Here is an 18,495-nt window from a genome sequence, read left to right as displayed (position 1 = left end):
TCACCGATCGGTTTGTAGTCTACCGATTTGAAGAATTTGAAGAGTTTGTCATTGGTCGAAAAAAATCAGCTCCTATCGTCTTCTCCTATCCAGTATTCCTTGACCTCTGTGTGAAATGTCACAGGGTTAAGGAATAGTGGATAGGAGAAATCCAAAGGACTTAGGAGAAGAGACTGCAGTGCTTTGAGAATCCGACTGCACTTACACTATCTGACATATTTATGATGCGCTAGCGGACGTCATGAATACGCTTCTGCTGTGGGGAAACTACAGTTTTCTATACAGCGAATACTGTAAGCGCACCTAGATACTTTGCACCGTGATATCATGGTGTTGTTTTATTCAGGCTTTATGAACTTGGACAACGGTGAATATCTTTCATTTCCAATGTTGGAATTTAAATAAAAAAGGCTACTCTCACTCACAACACGTAATATATTAATCAACATGAATCCCAATACGTATGATTGTATGAAAATATATTTTAATAACTACAATTACATTTTTTTTAAACTTGTTTTTTAAATCTATCCCTGTGTTTATCACCATTCAAACATGTTTAAAATGAGTTAGGAAACCCCACATAACCCTGTAAATACTATGAAATGTCGACTTTATTTGATGATTTAACAGTAAAAAAGTAACATTTGGCCCACAAGTTAAGCATTTATGTATTGCTGTTGAGTTAAAACATAACTGTATCCAAAAGTTTAAATGTATGCAATGCATGGATGCAATTCACCATATTCTTTAAATGAATAGGCAATCACTATGGCATTTGGTAATGCCACTTTACTCTCATTAACTTTTTTCATACTTCCATCTTACTTAGAAAATCTGCTTTGATTTGTTTTTTATGATATATTTTCACCTAAACCAAAGGAGGCTATGTTTCAATCTGGTTGGTTTGTTTGTATATTCGACAGCTATGCTGGTGTGAATCACAGGGTAAATATATAAATAGTTATTGTTTACTCGTGGAAACGTCCTTGGGTCGGTCTGCTGTCTCCAATAAACTTCCCGTATCCTCATATAATCCGTATGCTGCATTGGAAGAAGAAACACTGACGCCATCTGGTTGTCTCAGGAGATTTTTTTTTTTATCTTTGTAGCAAAAACAACAAATTTGACCACACAAACATATTTTACAGCTCCAGGTAAGAAATGTGCACAGTTGCACAGAAACACACAGCATCTGCTCCTCTCCTACTGCCACACACATTCCAACTGGAGTATGGTACAAAAAAATCCAATATATAGAGACACTGTACACACGCAGTCAATCCGAAATATCACATTCAGACAACACTTGAGTGAGAAATGACTGTTTACACTGGACTGTCTCTGGGTCAGTTCTGCAGAAACATGCAACACCAGACGATAGAAGCAAACAACTTCCTGTTGTTTAGTAGAAACATTCTGGATAATGAACTTGGTTATTAAACCCATATCTCCTCCAGATGGGTTATTACCATCTGTATGGATACTATGAACATTGAAGAGATAAGTATGATATGTATGAAGAGATCACGAAGCAAAGTTAGCCAAATGTTAAGTCATCTGAAAAAAGAGAATCGGTACAGAAAGACTTAAAACACAATCTGTAACTTTTTGAAATATGCAAGTAAGGTTGAGTAGACAAAATGAGAGATTTAGTGAGTATACCAGAATATTTAAAGATACTTTTGGACTCTATGGTTTGCACTTTTACAATAGTCCAGTGGGGTTTGTTTTATAGTGGATACTGACGATATTGAAATAATCGGTAACTTCAGATGTCCACATACAGATTTGATGTCCTGCTGAAAAGGTTGTGATTATTATTACAAGTGCAGATGTCCTGTTTTGGTAGAACCCGTAGATTATCTTTGTAAACGTGACAGTGAGTGATGAAGAGAAGTGAAGACAACTCACCCAAGTTCAAGGTAATTAATATCTGATGATAGGCTAGCTAGAAATGTTTTGATCATAACTCAGCTTCTTTTGCTTGATTATACAAATTCCTTGCAGCCTGATAGCCAACATATATATATAAGGGCTGTCAAAGTTAATGCGATATACTGTAACATGTAGTTTTGGAAATCAGGCAGCGATGAGCGCAGTAAAGTTGCCTTACATTAAATTAACTTATAATTTCTTTGTTTTAGATTGTTGCAATAATAACAAACATAAAGAACAGTAATAATCGTCCACTCCCATGCTGATAAGAGTATTACAAACTAGAAAATATCCCTTTTAGGTAAATTTAAATCATATAAAAACAAAAGTGCATTTTATTTGCGATTAATCGCGCACTGAAAAAACTGAAACATTGACTTTAATTAAATGTATTATGCCAACAAATTTCACAAAACTGTATTAGTTAGTTGAATGCATCATATTAAGTTGTAACTAATTCTTTTTATTTAAAAGTAATATTATTACTTTCAACTAACCTAATACAGTGAATGAAATCCGTTGACATAATACATTTAATTACAGTAAGTCAACGTTTCAGTTGTTCAGTGTGACATATTTCAATAATTGACAGCCCTTTATATATATATCGCCATTCAGGCATTTTAATATTTTCATACTACTACTTGTGAAACTGCAGAGATAATTGTTGTCATTTCAATGAACTGGGGGGACTACATTATAAACGATAAAAACCTTAGAAAAACTAGTATTATGCTACTGAAGCTAACAAATGTACAAAAACTAAGCAGGCCTAATTGTCTGGGAAAATTCTGCGCGTCAATAATTTGGCATCTTTTAAAAAATGAGTGTTGACAGAGAAAAGCCATAGTGTAGGAGATGATGGGTTTTATAATCTATGCAGTCACATACAACTTTATATGATTGGCATACATAATTATTGAGTGCCCCCTCAAATATATATACTCTGTATAGAAAGTAAATATATTCACATACAGCTTTTTTGAATAAATCTTTTTTCTTAAATCTTCATGAATCAAAGCATTACATCTATATATATATATACTTTACCATTTCCCCAGACAAGGGTAAACTGCACAAGTAGGTAACCAAAATGAATTTAGAGAAGAGGTTTTCATAGTGTAACCACTGGTCATGCCTTGGAGTCAAGGCAAAGTCCAGTTATCATTTGTGTTTGACCAGCAAAATAAAAAATATAAAACTTTAATTTCATTACATACTTTAAATGTATACAGTGTCACAGCAGTCAATGATCACATATTCCAGATGGCCCTGCTCTGTCACTTCCCTTCAGCCATTTGAATCCATTTCTGCACAAAGGGTGAGGCAGAACGATTCAGAGGTCTTATTCCTGAAGTTTGTATTTGGCTTTGACCGTGAAAATCTCTCGTCCTTTCCCACCAGAGTCTGTTCTGAGGAGTGGAAGGGATACAAAGGATGCTTCATGCAGGACAAAGGCTCTGTCTTGGCTTGGCCGACCACACTGAAAACACTGAAATGTTGACTTTAATTCAATGTAATATGTCAACACATTTTACATAGCTGAAGTAGGTTAATTGAAAGCAATACTATTAAATTGAACGTAATATTTTGTATTAAAACGTAATAGTATTTATTTTAACTAACCTAATTCCGTAATGTGAAATCTGTTGACATCATATATTTAATCAAAGTCCATGTTCAGTGTTCCTAGTGTATTGGGCAGTGTTTGACGCTCCATCCCTCCTACACAGTACTCTCCATCACCCAGTCAGCACTGTCTATTGTCCCCTTGCTCCCCCCCGTGTCCCCCTCCTCATCGCACTGCAGCAGCATGCCGTTCACAGACAGGCTCCTCTTAGTCCAGATGCTGCTGATCCTGCGGGGTTTGTTGCGCAGCTGAGCGGACGCGGCCCCCCCCGTCATGTCGCCCATGTCGAAGGACTGGCTCCTCTTTGGCCTGGAGTCCAGCGGGAGCATTAGGAGCCGGCTGAGGCTGGAGTCCAGGGTCCGGCCCAGCAGCGGCTCCCTGTCCGTGTGGGGCTTCCTTGTTGCCAGAGCAGCGCTACTGGAGGCCCCCAGGTCCCGGCCCTGCCCCCCCCTCAGCTCCAGCGAGTTGAACGCCCCGAGCAGGTTGTCCAGGTTGGTGCGGGGCTTGGGGTTAGCTGACCTCCAAATACTGGCGAGTGTGCTGTTGGGGCTGTATGAGCCCCCCGCCATGGAGCCCGAGGACGAGGAAGAGGAGGTGAGGCTGCTCTGAAGGGAGCCACACTTGAACTCCACCACTTCGTCCTGCAGAGTCACCTTGGCCTTGACCTTGGGCTCCGGATGAGGCTGAGGCAGCGGCATGAGAATTCCGTTTGGACCGATTCGACCCCCATTGGTTTGAGAGTGTGTGTCACTGAAACTTGACAGCTTGCCTAGGGGTGGGTCAGTATCTGTGGCTTTGTAGCGCACCATGAGGATGACGATGAACACGAGCAGGGTGGCAACGATGATACCCCCTACCACCAGGATCATGGTGCCCCCCAGCAGCTGGCTGGGCAGGGACCGGCACTGGGCGTAGTCGTCCTGAGTGAGGAAGTCGGCGCAGCCCACAACATTGGTGGCCGTGAGTGTGGTGGCCGTGTCGTCCCAGGCGGCCAGCACACACAGGTCGTAGCGAGTCCCTGACACCAGATTCGTCACCAAGAAAGCCTTGCTGGATGCTGGGATCATCCTACAAAAAGGAGGAAAACAATTAAGACCTGCAGGTTAATTACCCGATTAAGATAAAGACTTCTTTCTCTTATAATAACCTTGCCCCGTATCTCGTTAATTGACATAGAGGCAGTCGTAAAAAGCTGGGAGTGATACAATAAATGCTATAATGGATTGAGCCTTCAGCATTTGAAAGAGCTACACATGTCATTTGAGTACATGTAGACTTAACTAACTGCTACAGAAGGTAATGCAAGCTCTATTCACTGTGCACTTTCTCATTAATATAGGAATATATAGCCAGGATCTCCATTTGCATTCCCTGGAGTTTCTCTACACTGCTAAGTCTGTACAGCTCTAACAGACAGCCAACAGTAATTGGCTTTATCCCTCAGAGCCATCTGTCTTGCTGCGCTGCACAGAGGGTCCATGTGATATTGGAGCTCTGGAGCAGTGATAAATAAATAAGTTCAAAAACTAGGAAAGGTATGAAGGACTGGAGAGTGGGCACACTTTGTCGTGCCAATACAGCAAGCGTTCAACTGTCCAAGGCGAGCTGTACGGCGGCCAGCGGCAGAGGGGCTACTGCAATGGTCTCACACCTGCTGTTACAATGATATCACTCCTTCACTGCCATGCCAGATTCCCCTGCATGCATGGACCTGATGGTCTGAACTTCAGGGTGACTAGAGAACACACAATAGGGGTTTGTTGAGATTGTCTGGTGTGCCGAAGGAGTCCTGCACCCCATTTAGAAAGGATGGCAAAATTACAGACCTCCATTTCTAATACTTTTTTCTTCAGTGTAGCTATAAAGTTGATGACTTCTACATTGTTTCCGTGGCAACCAAGCAGATAGGTGGGTGAATTCTGGACAATCTGATTTGATCACTAATGGTGTGTTCACACAGGATGCAAAGCAACAATTAGCAGCGCCTTACTCACATGAGTTTTATTGAGGCATCATTTGTCTTTACTTGCGACACTCAAACTAGACCCACTGGGGAGGAGGCGGGGCTTATCCCCATGTTTATACCAACAACAACGAAATGAACATATTTTGCCAAGATTTCATTGTATCAAAATGATGCCGAATGATTACATACTGATAACGGTTAGTATAATTAATGCTTTGGCAAGTTTGCTTGAAGGACGGCAGGCAAAGAAAGAACATTTATGAGGATGACGATGAACACATGTTTTACCCTGGCTGATATTTCACTAAATGCACTGTTTCAATTGTTCCCTATTATGCCCCTATGCCCTGTAAGGTGTCATTGGGTGCTATGAAAGGCGCCCCCCAAATGAAATGTATTATCATTATTATTATTATTATATTATAGAGATTAGATCGATCAGGCTAGGCTAATTTCTCTCGCAAGTTGAAAAACTGTGACTTGCAAGACTTGCAAGTCAGTCTAAAAGAACAGTTTGCTCATGGTGACTGGTTAATTCATCTCACATTTTCCCACCAAAAAGACATTTATCCGACACATATCAAGGATTGTAGAAGAGTTCAACTTCAGTGTTTGCCCTATGCCAATTAGTCACCACCGCTCCAACATAAAAAGCTGTTTTCCAATAAAAAAGTTCCACTTCTCAAACTTGTGCTACAGTTCATTACCCTATTATAATTGGCTGCCTGGGATTGGGAGTGAATTCTTTAGCCTGGTGATGCTTCCGCTGTTCGCTGCGTGCTCCTGTGTCTGGGTCTAATTGATTTCAGGTGTCTGCAAAGACTGCTAATTCATTTTAATTTATAGGAATAAATCCAAAGTCCAGAGAAACCTATGCCGTACTTATCACGGGGAGATAAAGTTTTTCCCGCCCCTTCAGGCTGCAAAAGGCAATTTGTCGAGTGGCCTGCTTAACTCCCGATGATGGTGGGAGGCCAAAGCATTAATCAGTAGGAAAGCAGGGGAGGGGAAGAGGAGAGCGGGAGAGGAGACATAGGAGGAGATGGGCTCATGGCTTAGGCTTCTTTAAGCTTTCCAATAGTTTTTCGGTTAATAACTCTACATATTTTTTCAGTTCAAAGAAACAGCTGACAACAAACAAATAACCATAACCCCAGACTGCAGTTTTTTACAACGAAAAATGAAACTTTCAGGATTATATACGCAAAGAATCGTTGAAATATTATTCATTCTCTACTAATTTCATAAGGCTGTTTTTTTTCTAGAGAAATACAGACAAGGTCATGCCAAATTGTCTCCTGCCCATTGATTCGGCCTAAACATCAGGGTGCTGCTGGGAAATTTGATTATGCTTATATAAGCGAAATCTTTAATGGCCTCTCTCTGGCTGCTCCTCACTCTCAGACTCGGCAGCTGCATTGATAACTAAATGGGCCGTGACATTTTTGTGTCTGTGCCTATATCCTTGAATATCTCCAGGTTGCAATAAAACATCCGCTCTATCTAACTGTAATGGATGGAGGCATTAGGAAAAGGAAGTTGTGATGAAAATGGGACCACTTTATGTCTGTGGTTTGTGTTACAGTCTGTGCTTGATATACTGTAACTGACAACAGCATAGCTCATGTAAACATGAAGCCAACGCTGCAGGGAATATTCTATGATAAGCCCATATGTCATGAATATGAGAATGCAGCAGCTAGCATAAAAGGAAATGGTTACTGCCAGTACCATAACTTCAAAAACCAAGTCGTTGAAATGTGACTAAAGCTTTATTACATTGATGTTTGAATGAACTCTATTCATTGATTTTTGCAAGCCAACTTTGGACAGCAGTGTGAAAGCACTAATGTGTTAGCATAAAGTTGCTAATAACAGAACAGGCAGAATAAAAAATATTTAGGCCCATTCCCAAGCCGCCCCCTACACCATACCCCTCAGTTTGCGCGTTCAAGCGGAGGGTCCGCCATATTAAGTGCTGTTCCAAACCAACGAGTGTGGAGCGGTGGGCTATCAAGCCCTCAAACAGTGAGTTTGCATCGGTGCTGACTTGAGACCGGTCTCTACCATGGGTCTCTACCTGACCGGTCTCAACGCTGTGTGTGTTCGTCAGGAAACAAGCTGTTAACAAGTAGTTCCAGCAAACGTCCACTGATAAACTGCGATGTTAACAACCTCATGGTAACTTCATGTGTTTTAACTTAGGATCATACCTGTGTTTAGTCTAGAAAAAGGTAAATGTGTGCATTGTATTATAAAGTTGTGTATATTTACAGACTGTTGCAAAAACTAAGAAGCTTATAAACATCAGGTTTAAAACTAAAAGAGCTTTACAAAAAAGTAACATAATTAAAGATTTTTGGAGTTTTATTCGAGTTATTCATTTACATTTTTTGTCAAAGAGATGCTGATTGGGGACATGGAGAAGAACATTTTTTTTTTTTTTTTTTTAAATAAATAAAAAATGTTTTCATTTAGCTCAATGCACTTTCTGGTCAGTTTGGCTGACCAGAAAGCTACGGTTTCTGTGTTGCTACGGCAACACAGAAACCACAACAATGGAGCGGTTCATCAATTTTACTTTTTTTTTTTGTTCAAATAATTTTTCTTTCCTTCTCCATGTCCCCAAGGGCTCCGTAGATTTGAAACCGTTGTTACATACAGTTACGGCATTTCCTGTTTCTGCCGGAGAGAGGGGAGGCCGTCCCAAAGCTTGCTGCTGTATTTACTCCCTCCATCTGACAGGAGGGAGCCTCGTTGAGCTGCGAGTGTGGCTACAGACGTAGTTCACTCCGTTAAGGAGGGGTAGGGTCGAGGGAGTGGTTTGGGATTGGACCCTAGTGTGACGGCTGTCGCCTCTCCGGTTCTGTTAATCCTGTGTTGCTATCCTGTTATGTAAATGAGCTGTGTGGTTGCTTCAACGTGAGTGGCTACCAACTCCTGGTTCCGCCCCCAAAGATACTGATTGGAGCACGCCGACGCGCTCCAATCCCCCTGCCATCCCAGCGCACGCCTGCCAGAGATGACGCTACAAAGCCTGGGGACAGCTATCACTCGGGAGGCTCTGTTGCACTCAGACGCCTCACACATCTTGCTGCTGCGTGGACACATCAGACTTAAAGAGCAACTTCCAGGTTAAAGACACCTGTGAATAAATGTGTAGGAAAATGATGAATACACTAGATTTTCAAAAAAATATACAGAAGTATACACTACAGTGACATCTGGCGTCGTTTTTGTAAGACATTTTCACTCCCGCATAAAAAAGCCTCGGCACGTGAACTCCCGCGTGTGACGTAACATGGGGGAAACAAGGGGGAGAGCGGCCGGTCTAACTTATGAATAAACATGGATCACAATGCTAGTTTTGACACAGAAGAGGTTGAAAATATATATTCGAATGCATATGATTATAATTATGAGCCTACTAGGCGTCCAAGAGACCAGGAGCAGCCAAGGATTAGAAAAAATAACGACCATCGGAGAGAAATGGAGCTTTGGTGTGTGGAGAACCAGTGGAGAACAGAGCAGCTGTCTTGGTGAGTGACCGGCGTTAGCATGTTAGCTAACGTCAGTCACATCACAACATTGTAAAGTTAGCAATCATATATCAGGCTATAACTAAAGTAGTATTGATAATATAGTAACTTTACTGGCAGGACTGTTGATACTGATCCATAACAGAAACTAATGCGCCAGTATCAGCCGTATCTCGCGTTACCTAATGCAACTCCACACTACGGTGCTGTGTACCGGAGGGGAGACGCGAGATACGGCTGATACTTGACGATCTGGCGGAGAAAGGTTGTGGAGCCTCTGTTGATATGCCGTTGTAAATGGCTTGATGGAAAGCAGGTGTGTAGTCGGGGAGGGTGCACAGCTGATTGCAGCAGGTGAGTGGAGGTTGAGCCGGGAGCCAGGAGTGACAGCCACCACGCACACACAAACAATACAGACAGGGGGAAACAAACAAACACAAAGGAGACGGCTGGAGCAGTACAGCCACCACAGCGTTACCTAATGCATCACCACACTACGTCTTATGGTGCCGTGTACCGGAGGGGAGAGAGAACAGCGAAGGGGGGAGAGAGAGAGAGCAGCAAAGGGGGGGAGAGAGATGTAATACGGTTTCTTGATAAAGCTGTGGAGACGGAGTATGTGCTGCAGGGAGGTGGATGCACAACGCACCCAGGAACGAACGCTAGCTCCGGTCCTTTTCCCGTGAGGGAAACTGTGGACTCGATGTCCTGACAGGCTTGAGTTTGTGCAACCTGCACAAACAAAAGCTCACTATGATTACAAATGGTGAAATGCAATGTAAAATTACCGAAAAAATACCAGTTCACTAAATCACAACCGCTCAAACCAACTACAAACTACTACCGCGGATTGGGCAGAGAACGAGTCCGAGAAAGTTAACTCCCCCATGTGTTGTAATATGACGCGTTTGACGTTAAAAAAAAAGCAGTTTTTAGTAGCAGAGCTCAAAATTGCTCCTTTCCCTCTGAATTCCTGCCCTTATGTCTCGTAAAACATATCAAATCCTACATTCACTTTTTTAATTGTAATTTTCAAGCAAGTTTAAGCATAAATGTAGAAAAAAAAAAAACCTGCAAGATGCTCTTTAAACTAGTAGATTGTATTCGACTCTTCTGAACTTCTAGTCTTGTGTGTTAGGGGTGTTTAGTTGTTTAGAGTAGCGTGTGGTGATATGTGTTTAGAGTAGCGTGTTTTGTTTCCCCTATGTTAGCTGCCTTACCTGCAGCCTCCTTCCAATTAGTGTTGACTGGAAGTGATCTCAGGTGTGTCAACTAGGCTCATTTTTTAGAGTCCTCTTTCTGTTTCTAGCAGATTTACGCCCTTTTGGCTCCTTTGTTTGGCTTACACTATTTTTTGTTTCATCTTATTGTACACCTTCATTGTTATTTATTAAACCCTATTATAATAATTACCAAATCCATTCTGGTGTGTGTTGTTTTCCTCTACCCTAGAGGGGTAATATGACACTATATGTTGCTCTTTGATTTGATAATGTCACATCACTCTCACCTTCTGTAACAGAAAGTATAGAGAATGGTAGAGCAGCAGCGTAACCTGACCAAATAGGTTTTTTATTGTTCATTAATACATTGTTTCATTGTAGGGCGATGCATTTGTCATTTGGTAATTTGCAAAAGTTTACATTCTATCTTTAATATTTTCCTATGTTCTTTTGGTTTTAGTTTTTATCAGCTCCTATCCATGGCGTACAATGGGTTTAACCCAACTGTGATCTATGAGAACTTAATTGTGGTAAAGGGATTCAAATGTAGAGGCTAACATCTTTATAGAGCTGAAAGTGCTCTGAAAAAACGGAATCAGGTTAGTTGAAAGCAATAATATTAAGTTGATCTTAATATTTTCAGTTTGAACTTAATATTATTGCTTTCAACTAACCTGATACAGTGATGTGAAAGTCAACGTTTCAGTTTTTTCAGTGTGGAGTTTAATTTCATATTTTACTGTATACATACAATAGTTTTCCATTGAATGAACGAAAATAAGTGTTTTCTTTTTTTAATATCTGATCCATCCAGTAAAGCTTTCCACTGGTTTAAATCAACAAAGTGCTTTCTCTGACACTTTAACGACATTAGAAATTCTTGCAGTTGCTGAAGTGCACACATTATAATTTCCTCCGCTCCTAGTGGAAATGTCACATTCCTGGAGGAGGCGTGACATTTCAAAATTGAGATAGTGCTGTTGTTGTGTGAGCTGTGATCAATACACTACATTATGTTTTTCAGGTCAGCAGACATGAATCTAACAGCTAATAGCCAGTAATGCTGGCTTTGGGAGCTAGATTTCAGACCTGACATTCATCTCTCCAACACAGGTGCACTGACATTAATTCCCTTGACTTGACACTGTAGCCATTATGTGGTTAAGTATTGTTCTGCGTGTTGCAATTTTACAGAAAGATCAATGACAGGATGCAGGCCGAGCTGTTATTTGATTTATGACAGCTGCATAAAGAACCAGGAGAATCACCGATTCATGAGCAGGAAATATGTGGTGCATTATACATCAGAGGTGGACAGTAATGTGATTTGAATGAAAGACATTTACTTTTTCAGTCAGTCGTACCTTTTTACTCTTAAAGGTGGGGTAAGTTTTTGTTACATTCCATGGAATGCTCTTAACATCCCGATAGCAATGAATCTCTTAAGTGCTTTGACAAAAAATCCATAAAAATATGTCATCTGTGGAAGCCGTAGCGCTGTAAAAAGCACGACCAATCATCTGAGCCGGCCCGGCTAAAATAACTGGATGGCCTACCTGCCTGTCAGCATCTGTGTGTAACTTATCTCGTGCCCTCATTGGTCATGTGCACGTTCGTGTGTGTTGGAGGAGGGTCTCTGTAAGGAAGTGGCAGATCTTTTCCGGCAGTGTATTTTCAAATTCCAGCGCACTCGAGCTGGTTTCTCCATTCTTACCTACCCCACCTTTTAATGTAGTACATTTTAGAGAGAACAATTAATACATTTACACATGTGTACTGGTGTGAGAGATGGTTGCCTAGCTACTGGACTGTGCTTTCTTGTGCGATGGCCGCTCTAAAGTTATATGATCAGTCCTAGGACCAGACCTGAACCTAAGCCACACTTTATTTCAAACTTATTTTGTCCCGAACAAGAATTTTAGCTGTCCCAAAGTCTGTGCAAACAATTCTAAATGTTGTCCTTTTACATTGTTTTGTCAAATCTGGTTGTTATTTACATAAAAAGACACCATTTAAATAAAAATAAACAATGTATTTACATTTTAATGTTTGCTTTGATTAAAAAAAGGGTTATGGAATTAGTAGTTTGAATGATGTATAATACGTTAATCTAGTGTAAGGAAGTTAAATATGGCATCCTTTCCCCTCTCTGTTTCAGTTGTTAGTGCTGTGAAAACATCTCCTTTGAATTTAATTAAATGGTAAATATTTAAGTTTCTTGCCAAAATGACATTTGAACACACTTTTGTTGAGATGATGGCCCATGTACTGGGGCTCAGTCCCTTTGATAAAAAAATATTACCTTATACAGTTATGTGACATTTGTTGACATCATACATTTAATTGAAGTCAACTTTTCAGTTTTTTCAGTGCTGCTGCAGCGGACACATGCTCGAATCCGGCCTTAACCCATGTCCTTTTATGTTTCTCCCCTTTCCCCTACCTCTCTGTTTGAACTGGCCCAAAAATTACAACTTTATTCGATTTGAAAAAGAAAAAAATGCATACTTGCTCTTAAGGTTTGTGACTTCTCACCTAATTTGTAAACCCATACTCAAGTTGTTATTCTACGACTCTTTAAACTTCTACTTAAAGAATTGTTATTACTCAACCCGTATCTGATTCTATCGCAGAAACAAACTTTAGAATATCTGAGAATAGTAAATGCTCTGGGGATTTTAAAAAAGCCTTCTTTTCAACCTGGCAACAAAGTGCTGTTTTTTGGTACCTCAGGCCTTAACAGTAACAATTTAGCAGTCATGGAAACTGCAGCAGTGATAACATTCTCCCCTGGCTCCAGTGTTTGAAGAGGAAACTGCTGACTAACTTCGTGTGCTCAACATTATAATGCAACTGAAATTAGTTGTCTGGATCCCTTGAATTCAAGCAGCGACTTATTTCCAAACTTCCATTCTTATCTTAACTTTTACTGAGAGTTGTCTCCACATAACTACTCTCCACTGAATTTACCTTTCATGAATCCATCTGTGAAACATTTCTGTCTGCTTTCAGAAATACATACAGGAAAAGAACACTACCTTATTTAAGTAGGAAATCACATTCTCATGGCAGCATTGTCACTTTATGTTCTCTTATTGGAGGCAGCTTTTGCTAACGTCATTGATTAGGCTGGGTTAGCAACGACTTGTTAGTTTGGCTTGCCTGTCTCATATTCAAATTATGTTCTTCAATCGACATCATCGGTAGGGCTCAGAAAGGTTCAGTTGAAAGGTTGATATTTTCACTTTCTCCTCAGTACAGTTCTCTCCCTTCTGGCGGCGCTACAGAAGACTGTATGCCAGAAAAACCTGACACAAACAGTTTCATTTCAAAGACTATCATAGCTCTAATTTGTGTATTTTTAAATCATTGCATGCCTACATTTACTATGAAGTGGATATTGTTGATGTCACATTGTACTTGCATGTCTATTGGCATTCTAGTGTAAGTTGCTTCATTAGATTAGTCGCTAAATGACATGTTATGTACCGGTAAATGTCCTGCCTTTTTGTCGATCAACACCTGTGGAACACCTCGTCAAAATGCTGCAGTTGAAAATTGACCAGCTGACTAAAACTGGCACATATACAGAAATATTGATAAGTGTGTGCTTTAAAAAAATAAAATAAAATATAGGGCCTTATTATTTATATTAATAATTTTGAATTTCAATTAAAAATGTTATTAGCAAGAACATAACAATATATCAAATAGATTACTATTTGCTCAAGTTGTACTGTATGCAGCAATGGCATGGAGGGCTGAAAAGCATTCTTGCTACTTTATAATCGGAGTGAAACAAGAAGGACAAAATGCTTCATAATGAAATCAACAAGAGGGTAGCCACTGCCCTGCGGCTACAGCTCTAAATATCTTGCTTTCCACAGTTTTGAGAGAGATTTAAATGGCATTAAGTAATTGTATTTCTTCTGGCTGGTTTCATCCCCATCACATGCTGCTGGATTGACAGAAAGCCCTGCCTCTTGGGCTTAGAAATTGCACCGTTTCTGGACTGCTGAGCATAATGGAGCCGTGTATAGCACAGCAGAGTGCTTAGTGAGGGAGACATCTGATGATGAAAAGGTGATGAAGGAGGAGCAATAGTTGCTTCACTATCGTTGAACAAGGCTGGACAATAACATTGGTGTCACATATTATAAAAAAGATCTAGTTCCACTGCCAATTACTGCTTTGTGATTCTATATTGCACAAGTAAACTGCATTTGAGATTAGACCAATTAACCATTTCAGACAGCTTCTAAACAAAATATTTTACTTTAATATTTTTTACTCTGTGCACATTTAAAAAAGAAAAAAGGTGAAACTCAACTTGAGTTGAATGGAGGGATTTCTTGGCCACTTGGTTGGAATACTTTCATCAAGTTCCTACAACAAATGCTTCTAACTATTATTAACACATCTAGATTACACTAAATTGGTTTTGTTTCTATTCACCTTTTTAATTGTCGAATAATAACTGTCAGCTGTTCCATTATGCACAACAGTCGGTTCCTAACATTGACTGAGGCTTGGTGCTCGACAGTAATTTGCTAGACTGTCCATAACACTGTAGGAAAAGCACAAGTCCAGATAGATAGAATTTCCTTTAGCTTTTTCAGTTTAAGGGTTCTTGCATTGTGCATACTGACTCAGGCCTAGCACCAAGGGGGGCCCCATGGCTCATTGAAAGCTGGAAACTGACAATTAAGAACTCACAAATTGGTGAATCGCGGTTAATAATTAAATAATAAAGAAAGCTCATTTCTGTCAGCAGTACAGACTTTCTGTCAGTCAGAGGGTTAGGTAAAAGTTGAGATAGCTATCATGTGAGGAGTATTTACTTAAACACTTATTTCTTTGCATTTATTTTTAAATAACTTATAAAGCAGTGTTTGAACCAACCTTAGTCATGGGTTTGTTTTAAATACAAACATTTCAATATTCCTTTAACACTGTCACAGGCATATTTTTATTAAATGATTAAGAAAAATCGCCAATGTGCCCTTTTATTCATTTGAGCCCCTTCCTCTGTAACATCCTCTGCACGTACCTAGTGCCCGAGAACTTCCAAAATCTGTCGGCATCTGTATCATTTTCCGTTGAGTGAAATTCCAGGCACACATACAGCATGTTACGTACAGATGGGGGCATGTGGCTATAATTATTCAGCAAGATCAATAAGCTGATGTGCCCCGCCCAATATTATTTTTACATTGGGCCCGCCCTTGTTAATCAAATGCCCGCCCACAGATTTGTGTCTTCCGCCGGGTCTGTGCTGACTCACTCTCACACTGTCATGGCTTTCTGGGACACTTGACAAAAGCTGTGTTTCCCTTAAAGATTCCTAGAAGAATATGCTAGTGCTTACCTGTATATCAGGACCTCATCATCAGAGCAGTTATACTGGAGTTGATACATCTTCACCTTGGGAGATGATTTGCTCACTGTCCAAGTGACCAGCGCGGAAACTGCTGTCACCTCAGAGACGGTCACAGTCCTCTCTGGTTGGCTCTTTGGTGCCCCTTTGCTGATCCTTGTGGTCCCTGTAATATCAGAGAGGCGTGACTTCGGTGCTGATGGCTGCCCGGTGCCGTTGCTGAGGTGGGGGAGCTGAACGATGGATACCTCCACAGAGGCGGTGGACTCCCCTGCCACATTAGCAGCAATGCAAGTAAATGAGCCAAAGTCCTTGGAGGTGGTGATGGTGATGCTGAGGGTTCCATTGCTGTATACCTCGGTTCGGGAGGAGTTTCCAAGCAGCCGATCCTCGGGGGAGATCCAGTGGATGGTAGGAGCAGGGTCGCCAGTTGCTTCGCACCTTAGGCTAGCAGTCTGGCCCTCCAACACCAGCATTCTGTGGGTGTGCTGGGTAATAAGAGGTGGCTGACACAGAAACTCCTCCTCCTTCACGTTCCAAAAGTAACGACCCTTCAGGGCAGAAGGCGAGGCACACGTTTCCAAGTCATCGTCTCTCTCAAGCCTCCGCAGCCACAGCATCTCACAGTTGCAGTGCAACGGGTTCCCGCCTAGACTGAGAGACAGCTGGGGAGCATAGGGTGTGGTCAGGATCATTGAGTCCTGGGCTCGGGCAAAAATGGGGTCTGGTGGTAGCTTCTGCAACCGATTGGAGGTCAAGTCCAATCTAGCAAGTCTTTCCAGGTCAGTGAAGGTTCCTTCTGGAATAAAGTCCAACAGGTTGTGGTCCAGACTGAGCTGGTGCAGGTTGATCATCAGTCGGACTGAGTCCCAGGGCAGGGACATCAGGTTGTTGTAGGAGAGATCCAGATCCTCCAAGGTGGGTGCCAGGTCCTCAAAGGCCTTGTCATGGATGCGTCTCAGCTGGTTGTTGTTAACGATGAAGTGCTGCAGGTTGACCAAGCCTCGCAGGTCATCGGGACCCATCTCCACCAAGCGATTGTTATCCATATGAAGTGAGCGCAGTGTTTCTAAGTCCCCAAAAGAGAAGGGCTGAATGTAACTGATGGTGTTTCTGGACAGGGTCAGGTCCACCAGGTCAGTCATATTGGCAAAGTCCTGTTGCGTGATGCGGAGTATGTAATTTCCTCCAAGACGGAGCTCCACCGTGCCTTGGTCAATGTCCGGAGGCACGAATAGAAGGCCTTTGGAGGGACACAATGTCCCCAGGGATTCAGACAGATTCTGGCACACACAGTACTTGGGGCATGCATTGGTGGTCATCACTGTGGCTCCCAGGACCAGCAGGCACCAGATCATGTGGTCCATGGTAGAGTCATACATAGGAGCCTGGATGAGGAACACAAAAACAGAGACAGATGAGTTATAGGGATTATTTGCAAATGTTATCATCTTTCAAACGTTATCATACATTCAACAGTGCCCCCCTGAAAGACCATTCATGTGAAACATTCCTTGATGAAGACATTAAGTATACTAACATTGTATCAGGTATTTAGGGGCAAGAAATATCAGGTCAACACGTTTATGACATTTAAAAAAGAAAAATTGATGCAAGGGCTCAGCTTAAAATAAAGCTATGCCCCAAGAGTACAATGTTGGTATTGCATGATGTTAGGAAGGACAAAACATTCTTAAAATGTGTTAAAAATAGTAATCTCATGTTCATAATAATAACATGTTCAAGGGCAATTAGATTTTTGTTTACAATAACTATGTTTCCACACATAAAGAATCTGGATATTGACATGCAGCATCTTTTTTTTGTCAAGGGCATACAGATGTAGCGATTCATTTCAGACAGTTTGAAACGCGAGGGCCGTGATTGGTACGTGATCTGCCCTCGCTCAAGGGAAAACCTCCAGCTTGACTTGAGACCGCCCCCGTGATAGATAAATGTAATTATAATGAAGCCAGCTGCAATGGATCATTGATCCACCAGGGGGTGCAGTGGGGTTCCACACTGGAGCTCATGTGAAATAAAGTCAGATACAGTACGCTGGATGTACAGCAAAACTTTGTTAAGATCCATATGTCACGGATATCATACTCTGTGCTAAATAAGAGACATGTAATCATTTACAAAACATCACCATGTTGTTATTTAACAAAATAATTTTGTTATTCGAAAAAAACGAACGGGAGGAAATGCAGCCCGGCTCTCGATTTTTAATCATAATTTAATCATCATCTTCACCACGATCATTTATGTTTATGTTCGCCGAATTGACATGAAATCACTGACACATATGAATATACTGTATTCAACTTCATTAAAACGTTATTAACGTGCCTAAACTCAGTAATTCACTAAAAATATGTATATTTTAATGGAGCTTCGTCGGTCGATCAGGATCCCAAAGTGTAGCGGAGGGATCCTCATCTGGATGAAGGGTGTTATTTTCCCCATAAGGAACAAGTCGCTGCAAATTATCCCGCTTATTACATGGCCACATTCTCAAGAAAGTAACGACATGACTCCCAATATTAATTTAAATGCTTTTATGGATTTAGAAAATGTTTTTATTTTCAAAAAATAGTTGTATGTATTGATTTAAATTGACATGCATCCGCTAAGAAAAATAGTCTGTTGTTACAGTTTTTTAAACAGTGAGAATGAAACGGCAGCTCTCAGCTGTGTATTTACACAACAAATGGCCCATCAACCACAGCTCTCTCCCCCCCCTCCCCCCCTGATCTTTCTTCTCCAGCAGCTAAATTAACTGTAGGTTACTCTGAGTGACCATACTGTATGTGACGAGC

At 41.1% G+C, this 18,495-nt stretch overlaps 1 protein-coding gene across 12 annotated transcripts in view; it reads right to left on the bottom strand.

The window, feature by feature from the left end:
* Positions 1-1,075: 1,075 nt before the first annotated feature.
* The window catches only part of LOC307016871 (leucine-rich repeat and fibronectin type-III domain-containing protein 2-like), a 321,008-nt gene continuing 303,588 nt past the window's right edge, over positions 1,076-18,495 (bottom strand). For 11 of the 12 annotated variants that reach the window (XM_079646221.1, XM_079646225.1, XM_079646223.1 and 8 more), the window contains 2 exons: positions 15,665-17,061; positions 1,076-4,636 (listed from right to left, as the gene is read on the bottom strand). In XM_079646221.1, the coding sequence (XP_079502347.1) occupies positions 3,664-4,636; positions 15,665-17,055 (2,364 nt within the window). In that variant the 5' untranslated portion in view covers positions 17,056-17,061 and the 3' untranslated portion in view covers positions 1,076-3,663. Of the gene's footprint in view, positions 4,637-15,664; positions 18,397-18,495 lie in introns of those variants that run through there. The other variant, XM_079646215.1, reaches the window with a different exon arrangement.

This window comes from Notothenia rossii (assembly GCF_949606895.1).
Source record: "Notothenia rossii genome assembly, chromosome: 8".
Lineage (NCBI taxonomy): Eukaryota > Metazoa > Chordata > Actinopteri > Perciformes > Nototheniidae > Notothenia > Notothenia rossii.
Note: the sequence above shows the minus strand (reverse complement) of the source record. Positions and strands in the feature narration are given on the sequence as shown.